Below are 27,328 nucleotides of genomic sequence, written 5' to 3' on the forward strand. Positions count from 1 at the left end.
TTCATATACAACTTCTTAATCATTAATAATAATTTTGTTATATTTTAAACCTATTTTTTTGCATTTTCCATTTTGGTCAGGGTGGAGCATATGTCAAATAAACCTATTTCCTGCTCGACTTTCTTCATACAATTTGTCAATGTGCTGGAAGGAAGGTTTGATGGTTTATTTATGGGTCAGATTCACTGGCCCAGGTCCCCAGTTTTCTGGTCAAACATTATCTGTGTGTTTCTGTAAGGATGATTTTGGATGAGAGTATTATTTAAATCAGTGGCCTGAATGATGGCGGTTGCCCTCTACCAGGTGGGAAGTTCTCATCCAATCCACTGACGGCCTGAATAGAGCAAGGCTGATGCTCCCCCAGGTAAAAGATTATTCCCCTTTCAGGTGGACTTCCAGCAGAGTTTCAGCTCTGCAGACTTTGCGTGTTCCAGACATTTTAATCTCTCTCTCTCTCTCTCTCTGTCCTTGTCCCTTTTCCTGTCACCTATTTCTCTATGTATATATGTACATACATAGTGTAATATATAATTTGAATATTTCATCTGTCATTTCATGTACATGATTAACTATGGCCAATTAAAATAAAAATTTTCAAAGTTATTAGGAAGTGAAGTTAAAGCCAAACATATAAATGTAATAGGACACATGGGGTGTGGAATTATGACAGATATAATGAGCTTTTAGCAAATGACTGAACTTCAGTGCCCAGTGCTTTAGCATGTCCTCCAAAGATTTCATTTCTGCCTTTTCAGTGATTTAGCTGTCAACAGTTTTTCTACAGTTCCTCCCTTCTATCCTGGACACGAACACTACTCTTTTCTATGCTGTCCCCTTGGACACTGAAGAGTCTTGTGATGGGTCATGGTTGGTGAAGGCCCCTGTCTGCTTTAGGAATAGAACTGCGAATCTCACTTTTTCATACTGTAGAATGTGGGAACACATGTTTATTGGAATCAGGATGTCCCATCTCACCTGACGCAAACACATCCCTAGACGGCTGTCGTGTGCTTAAAATTCCTTTATCAGGAAATAAATCTCCTGTATTCCATAAGTAAATACGAGGTTTCAATTGGGTGAAACCAAAACTAGATATAAGATACCATTTAAGACTCACAGCAGCACATATAAATGATTCAGAGTGACGTTGGGAGGGGAGAGAGAAGCAAAGCACTAAAGGTCTGACATCCGGATGAAATGTGAACTTAGGGCACATCTGATATATTTGCTTTGTTCTACTCATTCCAAGAATGTTTTAGGTCCTTGAAGACAGTAATTTGAAAAAAATGTTCACTGTTTATTCTCTGTCTTCCTGTTCACGTTCCAGAACCCTCACCCTGCCATAATATCTTCACCGCCAATATCTACCCCTTAACCGTCCAATTTGGTACTTTGACATATTGCCCATGCATTTAGGACTAGTCCTTTCATATCTTTCATAATTCTTCCTGCAGTCAGAAAGAAGAACTGGCCTAGTAATTTGTCTTGGCCAAATAATCAGGAAGCTTCTTAGGAATGGGGTTTTATGATGGGACAGCAGGAAGAAGAGCGGAATGAGGAGGAGAGGAAGAGAAAGAGGAGACACTTGAAACCTGTGAAAGAGTCATCAGCTAGGCATGTGCCAGAAGGCCAGGACGTAAACGTTCCCTGCAGCTCAGCCACATCTTCACTGACTACTATATATTTTTTAAATAATATGACACATTGTTATAAAAATGAAGCTATATCATTTAATATATAATGGGGAAAGCATAAAGCTCTTAAAAAATGAGCATGTCTATTAAACGGCCAAAAATAATCACTGCTTATATGTTGCTGTAGTTAGTGTTACGTCTTTTCAAGTTTCATAAACCCACACACATACATACATGCCTATCAGGTTACTGATTTGAGATCATCTTTTGTAATATAGATATCTCCAGCCATAGGTTGCTCTCTTGGTGCTGCAGTACATTTATCCCGAAAGTTCTTGTATGTTTTCTTTTCATTTTCATTCATCTCAAGGTTTTTACTATTTGTTTGTTATTTCTTCTTTGCACCATTGTTTATTTAGGAATGTGTTTGCAAACTCACAGATGTCACAGAAACAGAGAGTAGAATGGTGGTCAGCAGGGTCTAAGGGGTTGTGCAAAAGTGGAGATGTTGGGACAAGGGTACAAGCCTGCAATCATACGATGAACGAGTTCTCAGAGTGTACAGTACAGCATGGTAATCTAGCTAATAACACTCAGTTGTGTACTTGAATCTTGCTGAGAAATTAGACCTTAAGCATTCTCGTCTCACACACACACACACACAAACAGAGAGAAATACACACTTTACATTGTTACTGATGAAGTGATTAATGTACTAAATGACCGATGGTGGTAATCACTGCAGAAAGTACACATATGTCAAACTATCACATTATATACCGTTAATATGTACAGTTTAGTTTGTTAATTATACCTCAATAAACCCGGAGGGAAAGCATGAAAGAATAACTATCATACAACAGAGTAACAATGTTTGAGCTTCTCTGTGTTCCTTCTCCTCCTTTCCTCTCTTAGGATCTGATCTTATTCTCCGAGAGAGCTTCCTGTATCCATTATTCTGTGGGTGCCTTGTACCCATCTCAGAGTGGATATTCCCTTTTATTCATGTGTACTGACCATATCTGATTTGGTAGGGTGGAAAGTGGGGAAAAGTGGTCTGGAAAGTCGTTAGTAATCTTGGAAATCATACTTTTTCGTTTTGGCACATAGTTTATTTAATTCTCAATTCCCTCAAAAACTTATTAGGCGCCTGATATAATTCAGTCCTCCAATCATTTCCATGTCCTACGGATCTCAGTATGGTCCTTTCGTAGAAGTAATTTTCTGGACTATTGAAATTACTGCTTTTCCCCCTAACATAATACAGCTACCATGAGGTTCTTTGGCACACAGGTGGGAAGAGTACAACTTCTGTCTCTTTTCTCTGTTGTAACAGTCAACTGAAATTGGACTTCTAGTTCAAAACCACTTCTAATCTCATCTCTTACTCTTTAGGACTTACAAGTGGTGAGTTTTCTAATTCAACAAGGTTTTGAATTTCTGGGCTGTATTTTTTCTCTTTTCATTTTTTTCATTTCTGGCGTGCCAACCAGGAAGTTTTTCCTTAACATACGTGTACTGAAATACCCTGGGCAAAACAACAAATGACCAACATTTGGTCTTCCTCTCAAGATATCATGGACAACCATTACTGTGAACATTTTGCCATTGAATAACATGCATCAACACATTTTTGGCTTCCAATATCAGATTCCTTGTCAACCACCCCAAGACTCCTAAGCCAATGCCACAATTTTAAGTTTTGTTATAGGAGCATCGCACCTCAAAGAAGTAATTTCTGTGTCAGGTCAAATAACAGTAGCTACAGTAGAGACAACTCTCCAATATCAGTGTTGATTTCTCACTCATTTCTGCGTCTGATGAGTGTTCAGTAGTAATCAGGGCTGTTTTTGCTTCTGCAGTTGTAGCATCTTGGAGTCCTTTAATTCTAGGACCAAAAGAAGAGATGTGCCTAAAGAAAACATCCCTTTTCATGGCTTGCTGCACTAGCAAGCTATGTCCTCAGAAAACAAGCTGCATAGCAACAGTCATTTGTAAATCTAGATCAACATTGGAATCCCCATTGTTCCTCAAAGTTGGGTAAAATAATCAAGAAAGTAATTTCAGAGGTGAAAAAATGTAATAAGACCCTGAGGTTCTTGAGTTTTGCAGTAAGAAGAGCACGTTGTACACATGGAGAGCAGGCAGCACTTTGCCCGGTAAGTACTGTTTAAAATTCCCTTTCTTTTGTATTACCCATGTTTTCAGAAGTAGTATTATTTCATGCAGAATATCCCAGTAAATTCCCAAAGTGTTTTATCTATTATGTCACATTAAAAAGACTGTTAAATTTGAAAAGAAAAAGAACACAGAATATGAAAGTTTAATAGAGTTTAAGAGTCTCCTTGTTTGCTGTACTCGGTATGTGTAGCCACTTTCTTGGTGGAGCAAACATGGTGGTGGTGATGATGGTGGTGATGGTGGTGACGGTAATGATGACAGAGACAATGATGATCAGCCACCTCATAAAGTGCCAATTATGTTCCCGGCATTGTGCGAACTGGATTACGCACATTCATGTAATTTTTATGCCTAAGCAATTTGGCACTGTAAATGTGATTTCCCCACATTTCAGCAAGGGATTGAAATCCTGAGAAGTTAAATAATGTGTTCCTCAAATCAATCAAGCAATTATTAAGAAAATAACCTGGATTTAAAATTATATAGAAATAGTCATCGATATGACTCAAAATTCAGATAACACTGATTGTGAGAGCATAAAACTTGGGATTGAAACCAACCAGAATTATGGTATAATACTGCTAAAAGCAGGTTTTAAAAGAAAGAAAATATTTTTCCCATCTCACAAAAGAATTGTATTTTATTCAGGAAGTGGAAAATAAGTAGCAATTGCTCAGCTGGTAGCAACTCCTGCCCAGGTGACAGACAGGCACAGAAGACAGCGAGAGAATCCGCAGAGGCTGTCAGGAGGAGAGCTGCTGCTCTTCCTTCTGAGGCTCTGCGATGTTTTCTCGGGCACCTCCTAGAGGGGAGCAGTATTGCAGCCTCAGATAGGAAACTTCTGGCTGTCAGGAATCACCACACGCATACTGCAGGCTGAAGCGTGGAGAAGCTTCTTCCGTATCCATAATATGCTTTGAAGAGAAGATGAAGGTGGAGCTCTGGAACTAGTTGAGCCGATTGTCCTTATCCTTTCCTGATTCAGATAAAAGCTCAAGCTCTTACATGCTCTTGGGTGGGCACTTCTTCTAGCAATGATGGGGAGTTGGCGCAGGAAGGCATTTCTGCTGGCACTGCTGAGGCAAGCATGGCTCAGGGCCCTTTATAAGTGGGCAAGGTTCTGGACACTTGGGGGTGGGCAAGGCTCATAGCATTTAGGTGGGCAAGGCTCAGGGCACTTATGTGGACACACTGCTAGTGGATGCAAGGGCTGCTTGCACTGCTGCTGTTGAGAAGACATCTTTCTGGAGTCTTAATATCTGAAAGAAAGTATATGACAGTGTTCACAAGAAGGAATTCCTACAGAGAGAAGAGCAAAAGCTTGTGTGATATCAATGGACAGTATCTCTCCAATCTGTGATTTAATCTTTTTTATACCTTTTAATGAATTTCTGACTTCTCTCTCACTCTTTTGCAAATTGTTTCATCAGCCCAGAGAAAACCATCTCTTTTCTCATATTACTTTTCCAATGAAAATATCTTTTTTTGAAAGAAACAAGCGATGTTTTCTGTGTTTGCTTTTTTTTTTTTTTATGAAAACACCATTTTCAAAAAGGCTGTCCCAAGTTCTAAAATCCTAGGCAAGCTCACAAGCAATTCCTATCATCATCTTCTCTCATGAGGTCCCGACAGGATGACTTATGTATAGAGCATAGGGCAATCAGGAAGAATGTAAGGGCCTCACACATTATAAGATAAATGCCTGTGACATCACAGTAGAGGGACATCAAAAAGGTATATAAAAAAGAATAATACTTTTTTCTTTATCTCTTAATGTCAAAATTTCCTGTTAATTTCTTTTTCAGTAGAGGAATTGAAACTAGGTGTCACAAGTCTAATAAATCAGTATACCAGTTTGCTCAAATGCCATGTTCCCATCCACTAAGTAGCATTAAACCCATGATCATAACTTTGGACCCATAAAATTTGCTGTCACCAGCATAAATTCAACATTTGGGGGCACAAAGAATAAAGCTGAACTGAAGAATCAGAGTCACCAGGTTCTCCAAAGTCAATTGGGACTCAAGTAGCAGGATGATGGCAGTCATGAAGCAGAGGACCTTTTATTGGGGCTTGCTGCCCCCCTCAGGGCGAAATGAAGCTGCAAAACTGGCATGGCCCAATCATTTCCCAACCAAAATTCAAATCCATCCATAACTGGCTTGACAGGGACTCTGAAAACAAGAAATATCCTGTTCCAGGTTCTCCTCACTGGATTATGTTCTCATGACTCACAGAGTCCCTGCCTTAGCTGTCAGTTTCGGTGGTTTATGGCAGTGGGAGGATTTGTGGGGTTGTCTTACTTATCGTCAAAGGCTCCCTTTTTTGATTGGGAAGATGACCCTTTTCTCTCTTTCACCTTCCTTGACTTCTAAAACAGCCTGCCTAGTTGCACTTGAACTGTCGGCCATTTTGTTGTACATACTGGTTTGAAAAAATCGTGACTACCTGGTGACATCTTTCTCTTTACCTCAAGTCCTTCTCATAATGCATTTCCCCTTGATCCATGGCTTGCTAATCTAAGTCTCCTTTCTTCCTCTAAAATGGATCGAGGGCATGTTGCAGCTCAGCTTAGCTGCCTTCCCATCATGTAACTTAGATACGTTCAGGAAAGTGGTGGTCTCTGAGGTCCTCATATCATATATTTGCTCCTTCAAATGAAGGACATCAAGCAGATTCCTATTACTCTGATAAACCTGTTTCTCCTCCAGCCACAGAGATTAACTAGTAGCGTAGCATCACCTACCATAATTCAATGTTCTGGCAGCTCAGACCCTAGACCTACAACCGAAAGCAAGCTTTTTGCTCATAACTCCCTAACATGACATATCACCTGCTCTTACATAATTTCTCCCTACTGACCTCTTTCTACTTCTTCACCTTTGAAGAAAGCTCAGAGGATTATTAAAATTTTCTGCCTTCTTGCTCCTGTGAAATTATTGGAAAACCCATTTAATAAGCAATGCCATTCAAACAACTATTTTTATATGAAAGTTGGAATCACTTTATTAACAATTCAGTCACTGAAGTTAAGTGCCATTCATACACAACCTCTTAATCATTAATCATAATTTTATTACCATTTTAAGACATTTTTTAGATTTTCCATATTGGTCACGTGGAACATAAGTCAAGTAAACCTCTTTCCTTCTCTGCTTGCTTCATACAATTTGTCAGTGTGCTGGAAGGAAGGTTTGATGGTTAATTTATGGCTCAACTTGTCTGGAACTGGATACCCAGATATCTGGTCAAACGTTATTCTGGATGAATTTCTAAGGATCTTTTCAGATCAGATTAATATTTAAATCTGTGGCGTGAGTAAAGGAAGTTGCCCTCGATAAGGTGTGTTGTCCTCATCCAACCCACTGAAGGCCTGAATGGAACAAAATTCTGACCATCCCCTGGTTAAGAGATAACTCCCCTACCTGATTGTCTTCCAGCAGGGTTTTGGCTTTGCAGATTTTGTATTTGCCAGCCTTTGTAATCTCTCTCTCTTTCTCTGTCTCTGTCTAATATATATATATATATATATATATATATATGCTTATATATGTATTGTAATATATAATTTGAATATTTCATCTACCATTTCATGTACATGATTGTCTATGTCTAATTAAATTAAAAATTCAGTTAGTATAAAGTGAAGGTAAAAAATTTTAATCTTAAATGATACATGTGATGTGTAATTATGACAAATATAATGTGCCTTTAGGGAAGAACTAAAGTTCTGGAAACAATGGCCTAGTATTCTCCCACCCTGTCGAAAGATTTCATTTCTGTCTTTTCAGAGATTAGGATCTTAACAATTCTTCATAGTTCCTCTGTTCTTTCCTTTTCAGTACTTATCCTTGGGTGCTGAAGCTTTTTGTGATGGGCCATGGCTGGTGAGGGGTTATACCTTGTTTAGGAATAAAGTTACAACTCTCGCTTTATGTTACTGTAGAATGTGGGAACACACTTTTAATGGAATCAGGATGTCCATCTCACCTGACCCCAACACTTCTCTAGACTGCTGTCATGTGCTTAAAATTATTTTATCAGGAAATAGATCCCTTTAATTCCATAAGTAGATATCAGGTTTAAATTGTATGAAACCACAAATAAATATAAGACACCATTTAAGACTCACATCATCACATACAAGTGATCGAGGGTAAGTTTGGGAGGGGGAGAGGATCAGAGCCCAAAATGTCTGAAATCCAGGTGAAATATGAACTTAGGGCTGATATGGTAAGTTTTCTTCTACATTATCCCAACATGTTTTAGATCTTTAAAAGACAGTAATTTAAAAAATTCATTTCAATGTTTATTCTCTGTCTTCTCCTTCAAACCTCCAGAACCCTCAACCTGCCATATAACCTTCACTCCCAATGTAGGCCTCTTAACTGTTCACTTTGGTACATTGACATGCTGTCAATGCATTTAGTAATAGTCCTTTCATATCTTTTTTAATTCTTCCTGCAGTCTAGAGAAAGAATTGGCTTAGTAACTTGTCTTGACCAAATAATCAGGAAGCTTTTCAGGAATGTGGTTTTATAATGGGAAAGGAGGAAGAAGAAGAGAATGAAGAGGAGAGGAAGAGAAAGAGGAGACACTTGAAACCTGTGAAAGAGTCACCAGCTAGGCATTTGCCAGAAGGCCAGGACATAACCTTTCCCTGCAGCTCAGCACATCTTCACTGACTACTATACATTTTTAAAAATATTGTAATAAATAGTTATAAAAATGAAATTATATCATGTATAATAGGGAACATAAAGCTCTTCAAAAATGAGCATCAATATTAAACTGCCAGAAATAATCATTGTTTATATTTTGCTGTATTTAGTGTTATGATTTTTAAAAATTTTTACTAAATCCACATGCATGCATGCATGTCTATCAGGTTACTTATTTGAGATCTTTCATCTTTTGTAATATAGATGTCTCCAGACATAAATTTCTCTCTATGCACTGCATTACATGTATTACTAAAGTTCTTGTATGTTGTTTTCATTTTCATTCCTCCCAAAGTATTTTCTAATTTTATTTGTTATTTCTTGTTTGAGCCATCGGTTATTTAGGAAAGTATTGCTGAACTCACAGATATCACAGAAACAAAGAATAGAATGGCAGTCAGCAGGGGCTGAGGGGTGGGGCAAAAGTGGAGATGTTGGGCAAAGGGTACAAGCCTTCAGTCATAAGATGAATAAGCTCTAGGAGACAATGTACAGCATGGCGACTATAGGTAATAACACTGTGTTGTTTGCTTGAAACTTGCTAAGAGATTAAACCTTAAGCTGTCTCACCACATGCACACACACACACACAAGCACACAATTAAAGGGTTACTATTGAGGTGATTAATGTGCTAAGTAACCCGATGGTGGTAATCATTGCACAAAATATACATATATCAAGTCATCACATTATACACTGTAAATATATACAGCTTAATTTGTCAATTATACCTCAATAAAGCTGGAGGGAAAAAGATGAAAGAATAACCATCATACAAAAGAGTAAAAATGTTTGAGAATCTCTGTGTTCCTTCTCCTCCTTGCCTCTCTTAGGCTATGACACTATTCTCTGACAGAGTTTCCCTCATCCATTATTCCCTGTGGGCCTTGTATCCATCTCACAGCTGTTACTCCCTTTTAGTCACCTGTACTGACCACATATGAATGGGGTAGTATGGAAAGTGGGGAAATGAGAGCTGGAAAGTCGTTTCTATTCTTGAAAAATCAAAGCCTTTTTAGTATTGGCACACAGTTTATTTTGTCATCAATTCTCTCAAAAACTTATTAGGCACCTGATATATTTCATTCCTACAATCATTTGTATGTTCTAGGATCCACAGTTAGGTCCTTTCCTAGAAGTGATTTTCTGGCCTGATTTATTTTGCTGCCTTTATCCCTGAACATAAGAGAGCTCACTGGCACACAGGTGGAAAGACTACAACTTCTATCTATTTTCTCTGTTGCTACATACAATTGAAAGTGGACATAAAGTTCAAAACCACTTCTAATCTCATCTCTTCCTCTTTGGGGCTTACAAGTGGTAAGTTTTCTCGTTTAACAAGGTTTTGAATTTCTGGACTACATTTTTTTTCTTTCATTTTTTTCATTTCTGGCCTGCAAATCAGACAGTTATTTCCTGAACATATGTCTATAGCCTGGTGAACACAACAAATAACCAACATTTTGTCTGCCTCCCAAGTTACTATGGACAACCATTATATGAAAAGTTTTGCCACTGAATAACATATATCACAACTCTTTTGGTTTCCAATATGTTTCCTTGCAAACTACCTCCAGACTCCTAAGACAAGGCCACAGTTTTCAGATTTGTTACAATAGCAACCCACCTTGATGAACTAATTTCTGTGTTAGGTCAAATAACACTAGTTACAGTAGAGACAGCTCCCAAATATCTGTGTTTATTTATCACTCATGTTATAGTCTGATGAAAGTTGAACAGTAATCTGGGAATCTTTTTCCATCTGCAGTTCTATCATCTTATATTCCTTTATTTCTAGCATTGCAAGTAAATAATGTAGTTAGAGAAACATCCTCTAAATCTTTTGTATGTTTATGTATAGTATGATTTAATATGAAGACTTTGTTGCTTTTAAAAATAATGCAATTTTAGTGTGTGTGTGTGTGTGTGTGTGTGTGTGTGTGTTCTGAATTAACTATTCTGTTTGTGGACACTTAGGACCACAAGAAGAGGTATGCTTAATGATAAAAGAAATTACCTCAAGATGATGCAGTAGAAGGATGTGCACTCACCCCTTCTTACGAGAACACTGGAATGACAACTAACTGCTGAACAACCATTGACAAAAAAATGCTGGAGCCTACCAAAAAATATACCCTACATTCAAAGACAAAAAGAAGCCACAAAAAGGTGGTAGGAGAGGTGCAATCACACTAAAATCAATTTCCATACCTGCCACGTGGGTGACCCACAAACTGGAAAACAATTATACCACAGAAGTTCTCCCACTGGAGTGAAAGTTCTGAGCCCCATGTTAGGTTTCCCAGCCTGGGAGTCCAGCAATGGGAGAAGGAGTCCCCAGTGAATCTGGCTTTGAAGACCAGGGAGATTTGATTGCAGGACTTCCACAGGACTGGGGGAAAACAGAGTCTCCACTCTTGGAGGACATGCACAGAGACCTGTGTGCATCAGGACTCAGGGGTAAAAAGCAGTGAACCAATAAGAGACTGGGCCAGACCTACTTGCTAGTATTGGAGCATCTCCTGCAGATGCGGGTGGTGGCTGTGGCTCACTGCAGGGACAAAGACACTGGTGGCAGGAGTTCTGGGAAGTCCTCCTTGGTGTGAGCCCTCCTGGAGGCCACCATTAGCCCCACCAAATAGCCTGTAGACTCTAGTGCTGAGTCTCCTCAAGCCAAAGAACCAATGGGGGAGGAACACAGCCCCACCCATCAGCAGACAAGTGGATTAAAGTCTTACTGAGCACAGCCCTGCCCACCAGAGGGACAAGACTCAGCTCTACCCACCACCAGTCCCTCCCATCAGGAAGCTTGTACAAGCCTCTTAAATAGCCTCATCCACCAGAGGGCAGACAGAAGAAGAAAGAAGAACTACAGTACTGCAGCCTGCAGGATGGAAACCACAATCACAAAAATTTAGACAAAATGAAATGGCAGAGGAATATACCCAGATAAAGAAACAAGATAAAATCCCAGAAAAACAACTAAGTTCAGTGGAGATAGACAACCTTCTGGAAAAAGAAATTGGAATAATGATAGTGAAGATGATCCAGGATCTTGGAAAAAGAATGGAGGCAAAGATCGAGAAGATTCAAGAAATGTTTAACAAAGACCTAGAAGAACTAAAGAACAAAAAAACAGAGACGAATAATACAATAACTGAGATGAAAATTACACTAGAAGGAATCATAGCAGAGTAACTGAGGCAGAAGAACGGATAAGTGACTTGGAAGTCAGAAAGATGGAAATCTCTGGTGTAGAACAGAATAAAGAAAAAAGAATGAAAAGAAATGAGGACAGTCGCAGAGACCTCTGAGACAACATTAAATGCACCAACATTCACATTATAAGGGTCCCAGAAGGAGAAGAGAGAGAGAAAGGACCTGAGAAAATATTTGAAGAGATAACAGCTGAAAACTTTCGTAACATGGGAAAAGAAACAGTCACCCAAGTCCAGGAAGTGCAGAGAGTCCCAGGCAGGATAAACCCAAGGAGGAACATGCCGAGACACATAGTAATCAAATTGACAAAAATTAAAGACAAAGAAAAAATATTAAAAGCAACAGGGAAAAGCGACAAATAACATACAAGGGAACTCCCATAAGGTTATCAGCTGACTGCTTGGCAGAAACTCTGCAGGCCAGAAGGGAGAGGCACGGTATATTTAATGTGATGAAAGGGAAGAACCTACAACCAAGAATATTCTACCCAGCAAGGGTCTCATTCAGATTAGACAGAGAAATCAAAAGCTTTACAGACAAGCGAAAGCTAAGAGAATTCAGCACCACCAGACCAGCTTTAAAACAAATGCTAAAGGAACTTCTCTAGGCGGGAAAGAGACCAGCAACTTAAAACAACCTGGTACATATATACACTGCTATATCAAAACCTCATGGGAACAGCAAACCCAAAAACTACAATAGATACACACATAAAAGATAAAGCAAACCAAAAACAACACTAAAGATGGTCATCAAACCACAAGAGAACAAAAAAGGAAGGGAAGAAAAAAGACCTACATAACAAACCCCAAACAATTAAGAAAATGGCATAGGAACATACATATTGATAATCATTAAATGTAAATGGATTAAATGCTCCAATCAAAAGACATAGACTGGCTGAAAGGATACAAAAAAAAAAAAAAAAAGAACGTAAGACCCATATATATACTGTCTATTACAGAACAACTTCAGACATAGGGACACATACAGACTGAATTAAGGGGATAGAAGAAGGTATTCCATACAAATGGAAATCAAAAGAAATTTGAAGTAGTAATACTCATATCAGACAAAATAGACTTTAAAATAAAGACTGGTATAAGAGACAAAGAAGGGCACTACAGAATGATCAAATGATCAATCCAAGAAGAAGATATAACAACTCTAAATATGTATACACCCAACATAGGAACACCCTAATATGTAAAGCAAATGCTAATAGCCATAAAGGGAGAAATCAACAGTAACACAATAATAGTGGGGGACTAAAACACCCCACTTTCATCAATGGACAGATCTTCCAGACAAAAAATCAATAAGGAAACACAGGCCTTAAATGACACATTAGACCAGATCTACTTAATTGATATTTATTGAACATTCCATCCAAAAGTAACAGAATACACATTCTTCTTATGTGCATGTGGAACATTCTCCAGGATTGACCACATGCTGGCCCACAAAGTGAGCCTCAGTAAATTTATGAAAATTGAAATCATATCAAGAATCTTTTCCAACCACAATGCTATGAGATTAGAAATAAACTACAAGAAAAAAAGAACTGTAAAAAACACTAACATGTGGAGGCTAAACCATATGTACTAAACAACCAATGGATCACTGAAGAAATCAAGAAGAAATCAAAAAATACCTGGAGACAAAAGAAAATGAAAGCACAATGATCCAAACCTATGGGATGCAGCAAAAGCAGTTCTAAGTACAAAGTTTATAGTAATACAATCCTACCTCATGAAACAAGAAAAATCTCAAAAATACAACCTAACCTTACACCTAAAGCAACTAGAGAAAGAAGAACAAACAAAACCTAAAGTTAGTAGAAGGAAAGAAATCATAAAGATCAGAGCAGAAATGAATGAAATAGAGACAAAGAAAACAATAGCAAAGATAAATGGAACTAAAAGCTTGTTCTTTGAAAAGATAAACAAAATTGATAGACCTTTATCCAGATTCATCAAGAAAAAAAGGGAGAGGACTCAAATCAATAAAATTAGAAGTGAAAAAGGAGAAGATACAAATGACACCACAGAAATACAAAGGATCATAAGACACTACTACAAGCAACTGTATGCCAAAAAAATGAGCAACCTGGAAGAAATGGACAAATTCTTAGAAAGGTACAATCTTCCAAGATGGAACCAGGAAGAAATAGAAAATATGAACAGAACAATCACAAGTACTGTAATTGAATCTGTGATTTAAAAAAGACTCCCAACAAACAAGAGTCCAGGACCTGATGGCTTCACAGGCAAATTCTGTCAAACATTTAGAGAAGAGCTAATACTCATCCTTCTGAAACTGTCCGAAAAAATTGTAGAGGAAGGAAAACTCCCAAACTCATTCTGAGGCTACAATCACCCTGATACCAAAACCAGACAAAGGTACCACAAAAAAAGAAAATTACAGTCCAATACCGCTGATGAACATAGATGCAAAAATCCTCAACAAAGTACTAACAATCTGAATCCAACAATACATTAAAAGGATCATACTCCGTGATCAAGGGGGATTTATCCCAGGGTTGCAAGGATTTTTCAACATCCGCAAATCAATCAGTGTGATACACCACATCAACAAATTGAAGAATAAAAACCATAGGATAATCTCAATAGATACAGAAAAAGCTTTTGACAAAATTCAGCACCCATTTATGATAAAAACTCTCCAGAAAGTGGGCATAGAGAGAACATACCTCAACATAATAAAGGCCATACTTGATAAACCTACAGCTAACATCATACTCAATGGTGAAAAGCTGAAAGCATTTCCTCTAAGATCAGGAACAAGACAAGGATGTCCACTCTCACCACTTTCATTCAACATAGTTTTGGAAGTCCTAGCTATGGCGATCAGAGAAGAAAAAGAAATAAGAGGAAACCGAATTGGAAAAGAAGAAGTTAAACTGTCACTGTTTGCAGATGACATGTTACTATACATAGTATCGTGCTGGCATAAAGACAGACTTACAAACCAATGGAATAGAATAGAGAGCCCAGAAATAAATCCACATGTATACCATCAACCAATCTTTGACAAAGCTGATAAGAATACATAATGCAGAAAGAACAGTCTCTTCAGCAAATGGTGCTTGGAAAACTGGCCATTCACATGCAAAAAAAAAAAAAAAAAAAAGAATTGGACCCTTACCTTCCACCATTTACAAGAATCAACTCAAAATCAATTAAAGACTTAAATGTAAGACCTGAAACTATAAAACTCCTAGAAAGAAAACATAGGGGAAAACATTTGTGACACTGGTATTGACAATGATTTCATGGATATGAAACCAAAAGCACAGGCAACAAAAGCAAAAGTAGTCACTCGAAACCATACCAAACTAAAAAGCTTCTGCACAGTAAAGGAAATGATCAACAGAGTGAAAAAGCAACCTACAGAATAGAAACCATATGTCTGATAAGGGGTTAATTTCCAAAATATATAAGGAATTCCTACGATTCAACAGCAAAACAAAAACAAATAACCCGATTAAAAAATAAGCAAAGAACTTGAACAGACATTTCTGCAAAGAAGACATACAAATGGCCAACTGGTATGTAAAAGATCCTCAACATCATTAATTAACAGGCAAATGCAAATCAAAAAAATTATCAGGGAAATGCCCTTGGTGGTTGTCTACTTTGTAACATATTCTTTGTAACAAATTTGTGTTTTCTTTTGCCTAGTTTCACTCCTCCTTAAACCCTTCTTCCTCCTCCCTAGATTACATTCCTGAAGCAGAAATAAGTTGCACATAAGACTTTGTTGTAGGCTCTGTTCTGGGGGGATCCAGGCTGGGACATGTCATGAAACCCATGCTCTATTTGGAATGAAGAAAGAGAAACACAACTGCCCAGTGATGGAAATCAGTGCCTGGGTCGGAGAAATCATGTGATGGTTCCGTGTAGGAAACTTGGAATTGACCTAAGGTCCCTTTTTGGAGGCTCTGGAACTGGCTCTGGATCTAGGCCATTCATTAGAGTAGCCACTAGTCATACATAGCTATTTAAATTTAAATGTAAGCATTTGGGACTCAGAATGTGGAAGAGTAGCATGATGAGACAGAATCTTGCTCATGGCTGAGCAATTGGAAGTCTGGTGCAGACCCTACACTGGCATATTTATGCATGCTTCTCTACACACAGATTCTGTTCCTGATTTATTTTTGTGGGATTTTAAACCCTCGGGTCGGCCCGAGGCTGTCTCAGTGAACCAGGCATTGGCTCTGGCACTCCAGGAGCATGCTCTTGTGTTCTAAGATCACTAACTCTGTTACCATCAGCATCCTGCTACTGTTCCTAGCTAACTTGGCCACCACCACCTAGCAGGATTACACTCAACAAATTACTGGCCCACAATAATGGTAACACCACCTTCATGAGGTGATATGTCTACAGGATTTCACATTTCAAAACTTAGTAGAACTTGAATAGCATGCACTGACTTAGTGGATTATACCAATCACTTGAATGCTTCTCTTACTTCTTACTTTGTAGGGTTTGTAAATCAGATATGAATGAAATAACCTCATACATTTTTTACTAGTACAGCTTGGTGCCACTGCCTTGATTCTTGCTAAAATGACAGGAATTTTACGCTTTTTCCCCCATCCATATTGAACCATCTGTACAATAATAGTACAGTAAAAAGACAAACTATCTTATTATTTTGTTATCAGTCTTGACATCACAGACTCCTTAATAAGATCTCAGGGACCCCCAGGGACCTGCAGGTCATACTTTGAGAATTGTTGGTCTAGCATACTATCCATAATGTGCCTAGATTTACAAAAGTAAAGCAACTCCTACTTTTGGTCCAGCCACATTAGCCCCTGAGGCAAGGCAACCATACAAAGCCTTGTGATGTGAGGACCTAAAATCTCACAAATTACTATCTCAATAAAAATAGCCTCCCAGGGCTGTCCCAGGGCTGGAGAAGGGTCAGGTTGAAGGAGAGTTAAACAGCTCCTGTGGATTTGAGAAATAAGATCAAACTATTAAAAGAAAAAATTCAACTTACTACCCATTTGTGTGCCCTATTCTCACAGAAATTGGAAAATTTGTTATTTATGTGTAAGGTGTTTTTTTTAAAATGCAGCTATCTTATATTTACATAGGGGTATATCTTTAAATAGGGAAGGATGTCTCCAAAAAGTTTTGGGTCTCAGAACCACAGAGTACCAGAGGTGAGAGACTCCTTATTCTTTGTGTAAATTACTCACTCTGTCCCAATGTTCTGACTTGCCTTCTCTGAAAAGGAGTAATCGTTGCATTCTTCACCTATCACCCATTTGAAGATAACAATGCCAGTTCCACTTAAGAAAATCCTTTAAATACATCTCCACCCTTCAGTATATACTGGGTTTTTTTTTGAAATTCTATATGACAAAATGGGAAATATGCATAAATCACTTCTGCTGCCTTTCAAAGTATGATGATTATCTCAAGAAAAAGCCTTTGTGCCACTGAATTTTGATCTGAATTAGCTGTTCTTCATGAAGCATAAACTTAAGTTTTACTTGAAAGAATGACTGATGAGCAAACTGTGGTTAGTCAGAGTTGGGTATTAGGCAGATATTTCTTCAACAATGAATTAATTGAGCCTGTCACTTAAAGGAAAACAGCTCACAGTATTTGTGGCAGTCAGACCCTAAGGTGACCCCCCAACAGTTCCCTTCCTGGCATTTATGCTTTATGTAATCCCCTCCCCTTGAGTGTGGACCTGTGATCTGTTACCTGCTTCTGACCAATGGATTACAGAAAAGGAGATGGGATATCACTCTTGTGATTTTGTCGTGTATGTGACGCTGACTAGCAGACTGGAGCTAGACACTCCCTTTGCAGGCTTGATGAATCAAGAGCCCATGTGCCCATGTTGGAGAAGTTCACTTGGCAAGGAATTTCAGACAGCCTCTAGGAACTGCAGGTGGATTCTAGGACCTGAGAGAGGATTCCATTGGACAGCCATCAAAAAGCTGGAGCCACGAGGAAATCAATCCTGCCAACAACCTGAATGAGCTTGGAAGCTGGCCACAACCTGGCCAACATCTTGATGGCAACCTATGAGACCTTGAGCAGAGGACTCAGCTAAGGCATGCCTCAGACTCCTAACCCCTGGAAGCCATGAGATAACAAATATGCGTTATTTTAAGATGCTAAGTTTGTTGTCACTTGTTAAACAACAATAGAAAATTAAACAGCATTTATTGCCAATGATAAAATGTGAACTTTTAAGCAAAATTATAATTTTGGAAGACATACAGTCTTGGTCATTTGATTAAACTATGAGCTTCACAACTTCCAACACTTTTTTTTTTTTTAACACCTTTATTGGAGTATAATTGCTTCACAGTGGTGTGTTAGCTTCTGCTGTATAACAAAGTGAGTCAGCTATACATATACATATATCCCCATATCCCTTCCTTCTTGTGTCTCCCTCCCACCCTTCTTATCCCACCCATCTAGGCAGTCACAAAGTACCGAGCTGATCTCCCTGTGCTATGCAGCTGCTTCCCACTAGCTATCTATTTTACATTTGGTAGTGTATATATGTCAATGCTACTCTCTCACTTCGTCCCAGCTTACCCTTCCCCTTCCCCATGTCCTCAAGTCCATTCTCTACATCTGCGTCTTTATTCCTGTCCTGCCCCTAGGTTCTTCAGAACCATTTTTTAAAAAAGATTCCATATATATGTGTTAGCATACGGTATTTGTTTTTCTCTTTCTGACTTACTTCACTCTGTATGACAGTCTCTAGGTCCATCCACCTCACTGCAAATAACTCAATTTCATTTCTTCTTTTTTTTTTTTAACATCTTTATTGGAGTATAATTGCTTTACAATGGTGTGTTAGTTTCTGCTCTATAACAAAGTGAATCAGCTATACATATACATATATCCCCATATCTCTTCCCTCTTGCGTCTCTCTCCCTCACACTCTCCCTATCCCACCCCTCTAGGTGGTCACAAAGCACCGAGCTGATCTCCCTGTGCTATGTGGCTGCTTCCCACTAGCTATCTGTTTTACATTTGGTAGTGTATATAAGTCCATGCCACTCTCTCACTTCATCCCAGCTTACCCTTCCCCCTCCCCGTGTCCTCAAGTCCATTCTCTAGTAGTTCTGTGTCTTTATTCCCATCCTGCCCCTAGGTTCTTCAAAACTTTTCCTTTTATTTTTTTTAATTGAAGTATAATTGACATACAATATATTAGTTTCAGGTGTACAACATAGAGTTTCAACTTTTATATATACATTACAAGTTGATCATCACAGTGTCTAGTAACCATCTTCCACCATGAAGTTATTGCAATATTATTGACAATATTTGCTCAGCTGTTCATTACATCCTTGTGACTTATTTATTTTATAACTGGAAGTTTGTACCTCTTAATTCCCGTCACCTATTTTGCCTATCCCCTCAAACCCTTCCCTTTGGTGACCCCCAGTTTATTCTCTGTATCTATGAATCTTTCTGTTTTCTTTTTTTGTTTTTTTTTCAGATTTCACATATAAGTGAAATCATATGGTATTTGTCTTTCTCTGTGTGACTGATCTCACTTAAGATAATACCCTCTATGTCCATCCATGTTGCCGCAAATGGCAAGATTTCATTCTTTATTATGGCGGAATAATATTCCATTGTTTATGTATACACCACATCTTCTCTATCCATTCATCTATCGATGGACACTTAGGTTGCATTTTATCAATATATCTTAATGATCTGCTCTCCCTCAACTTTATGCTGACTTTTTGTCTCATATGGATTAACACCTTTTCCTTCTGAAACTTGCTTAAAATTTTCTTTCTCTTTTTTATTTGCTGCATTTACTTTCATGTTCTACTGTGAGAGGTACCGTGTGTGTGTGTGTGTGTGTGTGTGTGTGTAGAAAGAAAGGGAGAGAGAGACGGAGAGAGAGAGAAGGTGCATGTGTGCCTCTGTGTCAGTGCGTATTTGTGTGAGTGTATTTTCATATGGGAGAGGGGGTGAAGATCACCCTCTCAGGCTCCTCCTAGGGCAAACACTGTGGATGCTACTCTCCTTCCTGCTACAGCATTGGGGTCTTCATATTGGGGATTCAGTGAAAGAAAAAAAAAAAAGACTAAGTTGATTGAATCAGTGTGTGTGTGTGTGTGTGTGTGTGTTTTGTAATTTTGGGGATCTGTGTGTATGTCTCTCTGTGTGTGAGTGTATGGGTAGGTATGTGTTTGTGGATGTAGATGTGTGTGTCTCTGTCTGTGAGTGTGAGTGTTTAAGAGCTTGGCTCCATGTGTTGGGGCATCAGGAACGGAGGATGAGTGAAGAATAGATAATCATGTTGGAACAGGAATAATAATAATAATAAAGAAATAAGAACAGAATAAGGCAATTTGGGTGCATGGACTCAGAGTCAGAGATGGCATGAAGCAGCCACCATCTACACTCAGATATGAAGAATATACTCAAGGGCAAGAAGACAGCCTTGCTCTAGCTCAGGCTGCTCAAAGTAACAGGCTCTGATGGCCTTGCCTGCTTTCCCAGTGCCAACCCAGCAATGCCTGTGAGTACAACCATCATACACACACACACAAACACACACACACGTTCCTAGTGCTGAGATCAGGCACTTTCTGATTGCAGCCCTCACAACCAGCCCTCACTGTGTGCCGTTCCTGCTTCAGGTGAAAGAAACTTGAAGAAAGCTGAGTAGGCCAATGACGCACATAGTCAGCTATGGAGTTAAAAGTGATTTAATGGGGGCAGAGCAGGAAAGATTCACTTGATTCCCCTGACCCCAATATCCCTCTTCAGATGAGCCCTGAGCAGCCAGAAGACTAGCTCAGCCAATGAGCCTTTCAGCCTTATTCAAAGGCTCAGGAGCCCTCCAGACTGAGTGTGAGGAAAACTTTTTTAGAGGGTGCAAAGAGGGAGGGGTTATGACTCAGGGTGACAGCACGTTAATTGCAAATGGGATGCAGAAGTAGAATGGGAGAGGAGATTCAGCATCTGGTGGTTGGCTCCTCAAAGGCTTGGCTGTGGACCACATTACTTCTGCTTGGTCTTCTGCTGAGCCGGCCCTGGCATAACTGGTGAAGGACATGGCTCTGGAACTTTGGGGTGGCTGGGCTCTGGAACTTTGGGGTGGCCAGGCTCTGCAACTTTGGGGTGGCTGGGCTCTGGAACTTTGGGGTGGCCAGGCTCTGGAACCTTGGGTTGGCATGGCTCAGGAAACTTGGGGTGACAGGGCTCTGGCACTTTGGTGTGGCATGTCTCCTTGGTTTCAGGGACACATGGTTCCTGGGGTGGAGGCTGGCAGGGCTGTTTCACCTGCTGCTGCTGAGGCTCGTGGGGTGGGATGCAGGGCTGCTTCTGCTGGTAGGAACTCATGCTTCAAAGTAGGCTGGACCTAGATACAGAAAAGCTGACTCAATGATTTGATTAAACAGAGAAGAAACCAAGTTAAATACCAAATAGATTTCATTTCAGTTCCCTTTAGATGAGAGAGCCTCTCCTCCCCCCTAGCTATACATGAGAGTTAAAATATGCTTTGAAATTTCAGGGTCATTTCAAGAGGAGGAGCTTAAAGACAATTCATTCTGTTCCGTTTCAGTGGGATTCATTGGCTCATTCCTTGGCTCTGTTTCTTCCCAGACATGTCGTATCCCTCACTGACATGTACCCAAGATCACATATTAAGTCTTTTGAAAAGTGATAATGTAGAAACAACCACAGCATACACACCCCTAGTACCACACAGAGCACCCTGCGACTTATAGGATGACTCTACGTGAATCTGAGCTCCTACGACTTCACTCTGGCCTTTGCGTTCACCGTCCTCTCTGTAATGCTTCCCTTCCTATCTCTGTCTAAATACTCCTCCATCATAGCTCACTCATGTGCCATCACTGAGAGCTCTTCTTGAGCAGAGCTCCCCCAAACTGTCACCACCCTTACCTGCACCCCCCTACACCTGTCTTACCTACTTTGCATTTCATCTATGTGTGTGTACATGCGTTATCTTCCCTGCTAGGTTGTAAGTTTGTTGAGTAAGTTCTGTGACCATCTGATTCCTCCACAGTGCCTAGCATCATGTCTTAAATATAATAAATGCTGAGTAGAGGTACATCTTATGAATTAAAATTTTTATAATAAGTTATCATAAACAGAGAGAATAATGGTGTTGCTGAGTGTTTCCTGAGTCTGAGTTCTAGTTGTAACACTGTTACTAATTTACTATGGGAACTTGCACAGATCTGTCCCCTTCCCTGACTCCTAGTTCCACAGCTGTCCACTGAGGTGGCTGGCTTCACCAGCTCTAAGGTCCCTTCAAGACCAAACTGTATTTCATTTAAAATAAAGATGTCCCAATATTCTCTCTCTCCAATTAATACCCTGTTTCAGGGTATTATTAATTATTAATGGCCCTTACTCATCTTTGCCTTTGTCCATTTTCCAACAGTGAAAAAATAAAAATTTCAAATGAATTCCAATCAGAGACTCATCTGGTACACAGAGAAGAATCGGTTGTCTGGTTGCTACTGTCTGATGTGAAGTCAACAACCAGCAGGCTTTTTATACAATGAATGAGCTCTGCCTCAAGGAAATACAATCACCCAGGGTCCCTCTGTTTTCATTCCTTATCTGTCAAACATGATTCACCCTATTCCTCTCAATTACCAGTTGGCTCAGCTTTTGTGATGAAAACCACCCACTTGGCTGTCTGACAATGATGTCGCTTGGGCCTGATTCCCACTGCCACCCTCTCCCTTAGACCCAAATATAGGGTTTGTGTTGGGGGATGGGTGAGCCATAGGGTTCCTGGAGGGTTTAATGAGTTAACTCTGGAGGGAGAGCTGAGTCCTTCTGTGGTCTTGCCACTTTCCTGCTCTCTTTTTCCTTGAGATGGTTGTTTGTTCCTCAAGTTCTGTGGGATGAATACATTTGAGCACATGAATAAGTGGGAAGGGAAGGGGAGCAGAGGAGCTGAGGTGGGCACGAGTTGTCTGCCTTATAAAGGCAGGTGCTAGAGATCATGGAATTGACTGATTATAGACTCCTTGTCTGGAATATCCTAGGCCCTTATATCAATTCCTGCCATCTTTCTCCTAATTCCACTGAACTATACACATTTGGAATTACTTAATTATCACTCCCCCACCAACACCACGCCTCTCTGACTGGTTGCTAATCTGAGTAAACCTGCTTTGCTTTCACCAACCACACCCTCACCCCTCTCCTTCTTCAGAGATTTTCAAGAGCTAATTCCTCTTCTGGGATAAACTTTTCCCTCCACTCCACCCAGCCTTCTGGTCATGGCCCTTCCCTCTTTCCTAACCCAACCCTCTCTTCTCACCCTCACCTGAAAACCTGGAAGGCTTTTCTAACCACCTTCACCCCAAGCCCATCCAAGGAGCCCTCAGGGATGAATCCTCCCCCACCTCTTGCCCACTTCCAACTCCAGACCCAACACCTGAGGATCTTGCTGGCTGCAATGTTTTTCTCCTCTCTCTCGCTCTGTATATTTTGGGAGCTTTCTGAGCATCAGAGCTGTGTCTGCTCAAAACAGTGGTGTTCCCATGGTAATATTTGTATCCTCATTCATTCAACAAACATTAATCAAGTCCTTAATATACACCAGTCAAATCTCATTCTAGGAGCTATCCCAGTACGAAGACCCCTTCCCCTCAGCAGAGTAGGAACTCCCTAGGGCAAGGTACACAGCCTAGTTCACAGTCACTAGTTTGATGGATCTCAGAGACCCTTGCTCAGTCCACACTCCTCAAGTGATAACTGAGTTTGAGGACACGAGAGGTGAAATAACTCACCCAAGATCAAACAATAGACCCCATGAGAAAAGGATTTCTAGACAGAAATCCTATGTTCACCTTTGTCCTAACCCACCCTTGCTCCTAATGCCTACAGAGGAAATTAAGTCCAGGAAGGAAAATGATTAAAGGTGGAAAGGGGCAGCTCAGCCTTCCTGGCTTGGAGCTCGGCCCACTCACAGGCCTGGGAAAGCATTGTGTGAGTGGCAATGTGAGGTCAGAAAGAGCCCTGCCTTTTGGGTAAGCCCTTAATATTTGCTAAGATGAATCCCCTTAGGTAAGAATAAAGCTGCTTAATGTTTGAGGTGGCTCTGGGGATAAATAGAAGGTATTTCCAGCACTGCTGAAAATAGAAGGGGACATGAGTTAGCATACATGGAAGTAAAGGACTCATTTAGTTTATCATCACTCAGTGGACAAGGGTCTGAGAGAGGAAGGGAAAGGCTGAAATGCTAAAATGCTTGTTTTGAACCAGATTGCTTTCACTCTGGAGGAAGTCCAGGGTGACATAGTGACAGAGCCTTGGTACCTTGAGCAGTAATAGCATTCAGGATGGCAGAAGGTGAGTAGCCTCTGAGCACCTGCCCAGGTACACATTCCCTCCATGATGGTTGGATCCTGAAGAGTCTCCTTGCCATGGACTTTTCTGGGGATGTAAGAATAGGGATCACCTGAGTCCTTACACTGACATTTTCCTCTGATCAACAACATGAAACTGAAGTCACTGCTTCAGAGTTGTCCTCAAAACACAATATGTTACTAGGTGTGGCTTTGGAAAATCCTGATCACCCTTAAAACCCAGGTGTGTGGATAGTTCCTCCTTCCCCTGCCCCCAGACACATACCTAAATATTTATAGAGCACCTGCTGGTTCCACAGGTGGTCACCTCTTATGACCTTGAGTCCTGGATGAGCCTCCCACTGTGTCCTTATAGACATTGGTCCACATCCATCCTTACATGGCACCTGGTATGTAGTAGTTGCTCAGTGCTTGGCAATTGTAGAATAACTGACTGAATGAATGAATGAATGGGTGAATGAATGGCATTATTTGATTTCTGAGAAGTCTCTCTCTTTTGGGAGGAGTTTAGAGGAAGAGTAAGGGCTCAGCAAAGGACAGACAGCTTCTGCTGCCTTCTCCACCCAATGTTCATTGTCAGTCAATTTAATGACTCGCCTCCCTCTGGGCTACTACTAGCACCATGACCACAGCTGAGCTCCAAGCCTCTTGCCTCAGTTTAGCTCCCCTCTGGGCTGGGACCAGGTCCTTCTCTTCACCCAAACTCCCTCTCAAAAGCCCCTGACAGAGGCAGCTCTGGGCAGAACCTGCTGCTGCATCTGGTAGGATTCTCAGCCTCAAGGAACCTGCTTCCTCCTCTCTGTCCTGTGGTGTCACCCAGCTTGTCTCAGGCCCTGTAGGATCTGAACTTAGCTCTGAAGCTGGGGTACTCTGTGCCCTCCCTGGGCCTTGGCCCTGGATGCAAAGGAATTTCCCTGTCACACAGTACCTCGCCCTGGCCAGACTCTCCTGCCTGCCTCGACTTGTGCTTCCTGTACCCCACCCCACACTGTTCTGGATCCCAATTCTGGAATTTTCCTTTGACCCCTGACATCATTCTCCCCATTTGTTCATCTGAACCTCACCCAATGGGTGGTGTTAAGTATGCTCTCCTTTTCAGAGAAACTCTGTTTCTTCACCATCAGGGTTCAGTTAGCAGGTGAATCTGGCCCCACAAACTCCTCACATAAAGAAAGGGGAAACTGGGTGGCTTCTGATGGTAAGTACGTCTCCCAGAATTTCTCAACCTTTCACAGAATCCCCTTTTGTTAAAACACAGGAGGCTGCTGCTCTTCCCCAGTCAAAACCTGGCTCCTCTCTGGACCAGCTGGGGGATCTTCCCTCCACTAGCTCTGAGTGTGCCTGAGGTTCATCACTCATGTACAGAGCAGGGAAGAGGGAGCCCTGAGCCTATGAACACAGTGGTCATGCCCTTCCTTTTCTGACTTAGGACACTCCCTCCTCCTTTACTTCTCCAAGTCCCAGAGCATGCAGAGACTGCCACACTGAATGCAAAAGCCAGTCATTTTACCATAGGAACCCATATTTAATATATGGTAACATCTGGAAACAAGTGAGAGTTTTACCGTCACCCTCCCCCCTGACCACTGTGAGGAGCTCAGGAGACCAGAATGTTGGCTGCACATTTCACGCCAGGATGGTTAAAGGAAAACAAAGTCTCTATAACACACATTGTCCCCCATCTGAAAAAGAGGAGGAGAAAAAGAAGAAACACCAGATCCCAGGTGTTTAGAAGCCTCCTGAACACTTTGACACAGCAAGCAGGAGAAGCGATATTTGCCAGCATGGATGCTGAGGTGGAGAGAGCACTGAAGTCTTAGCTCTGGAGAGCATCTACCCAACCCTGTCCTCGGGGGCAAGAGACAAAAGGGGTAGAGAAGGAACTCAGTCCAGGCTTCACAGCTTCTTTTTTTTTTTTTAATTGGAGTGAAATTGATTTAAAATGTTCTGTTAGAGGAGCTTCAAGATGGCGGAAGAGCAAGACGCGGAGATCACCTTCCTCCCCACAAATACATCAGAAATACATCTATATGTGGAACAGCTCCTATAGAACACCTACTGAACTTTGGCAGAAGACCTCAGACCTCCCAAAAGGCAAGAAACTCCCCACGTACCTGGGTAGGGTAAAAGAAAAAAAGAAATAACAGAGACAAAAGAATAGGGATGAGACCTGCACCACTGGGAGGGAGCTGTGAAGGAGGAAAGGTTTCCATACACTAGGAAGTGCCTTCACGGGTGGAGACTGCGGATGGCAGAGGGGGGAAGCTTTGGAGCCACAGAGCAGAGCGCAGAAACAGGGGTGCAGAGGGCAAAGCAGAGAGATTCCCACACAGAAGATCAGTGCCGACCAGCACTCACCAGCCCGAGAGGCTTGTCTGCTCACCCGCTGGGGCGGGTGGGGGCTGGGAGCTGAGGCTCAGGCTTCGGTTGGATCCCAGGGAGAGGACTGGGGTTGGCTGCGTGAACACAGCCTGAAAGGGTTAGTGCACCACAGCTAGCCGGGAGAGAGTCCAGGAAAATGTCTGGAGCTGCGGAAGAGAGAAGAGACTTGTCCTTCCCTCTTTGTTTCTTGGTGCGCGAGGAGAGGGGATTAAGAGTGCCACTTAAAGGAGCTCCACAGACGGACGCGAGCCACGGCTGTCAGTGCGGACCCCAGAGATGGCCATGGGACGCTAAGGCTGCTGCTGCAGCCACCAAGAAGCCTGTGTGCAAGCACAGGTCACTCTCCACACCTCCTCTCCCAGGAGTCTGTGCAGCGTGCCACAAGCAGGGTGCCGTGATCTAGGGAAAACTTCCCCGGAAGAACGCATGGCGCACCTCAGGCTGGTGCAACATCATGATGGCCTCTGCCGCCGCAACGTCAGGGCAGCCTCTGCCACTGCAGTCTCGCCCCACATCCGTATTCCTCCCCCCCCCCCCGGCCTGAGTGAGCCAGAGCCCCCGAATCAGCTGCTCCTTTAACTCCATCCTGTCTGAGAGAAGAACAGACGCCCTCAGGCGACCTACACGCAGAGGCGGGTCCAAATCCAAAGTTGATCCCCGGGAGCTGTGGGAACAAAGAAGAAAAAGGGAAATTTCTCCCAGCAGCCTCAGGAGCAGCAGATTAAATCTCCACAATCAACTTGATGTACCCTGCATCTGTGGAATACCTGAATAGACAACGAATCAT

At 41.2% G+C, this 27,328-nt stretch overlaps 1 protein-coding gene across 4 annotated transcripts; it reads right to left on the minus strand.

Annotated features, from left to right (window-relative positions):
- Positions 1 to 20,489: 20,489 nt before the first annotated feature.
- LOC309628758 (uncharacterized protein) lies at positions 20,490 to 25,032 on the minus strand. 4 transcript variants are annotated; one of them, XM_082392080.1, is made up of 3 exons: positions 24,425 to 25,032; positions 24,110 to 24,226; positions 20,490 to 21,161 (listed from the first exon to the last, which is right to left on the minus strand). In XM_082392080.1, exon 3 carries the CDS (start codon positions 21,140 to 21,142, stop codon positions 20,801 to 20,803), a length of 342 nt encoding a protein of 113 aa, XP_082248206.1. In that variant the 5' UTR covers positions 21,143 to 21,161; positions 24,110 to 24,226; positions 24,425 to 25,032; the 3' UTR covers positions 20,490 to 20,800. The 4 variants fall into 4 exon arrangements, with proteins under 4 accessions (XP_082248206.1, XP_082248209.1, XP_082248207.1 ...); XM_082392083.1 differs by lacking the exon at positions 24,110 to 24,226; XM_082392081.1 differs by lacking the exons at positions 24,110 to 24,226; positions 24,425 to 25,032 and adding an exon at positions 22,185 to 23,107.
- Between the last annotated feature and the right edge of the window lie 2,296 nt (positions 25,033 to 27,328).

The sequence above is a fragment of the Balaenoptera borealis genome (assembly GCF_965194805.1).
Source record: "Balaenoptera borealis genome assembly, chromosome: 1".
NCBI lineage: Eukaryota > Metazoa > Chordata > Mammalia > Artiodactyla > Balaenopteridae > Balaenoptera > Balaenoptera borealis.

Coding starts and splice junctions, on each gene's coding strand:
- LOC309628758 (XM_082392083.1), bottom strand. CDS start 21,142: ATGAGTTCCTACCAGCAGAAGCAGCCCTGCATCCCACCCCACGAGCCT.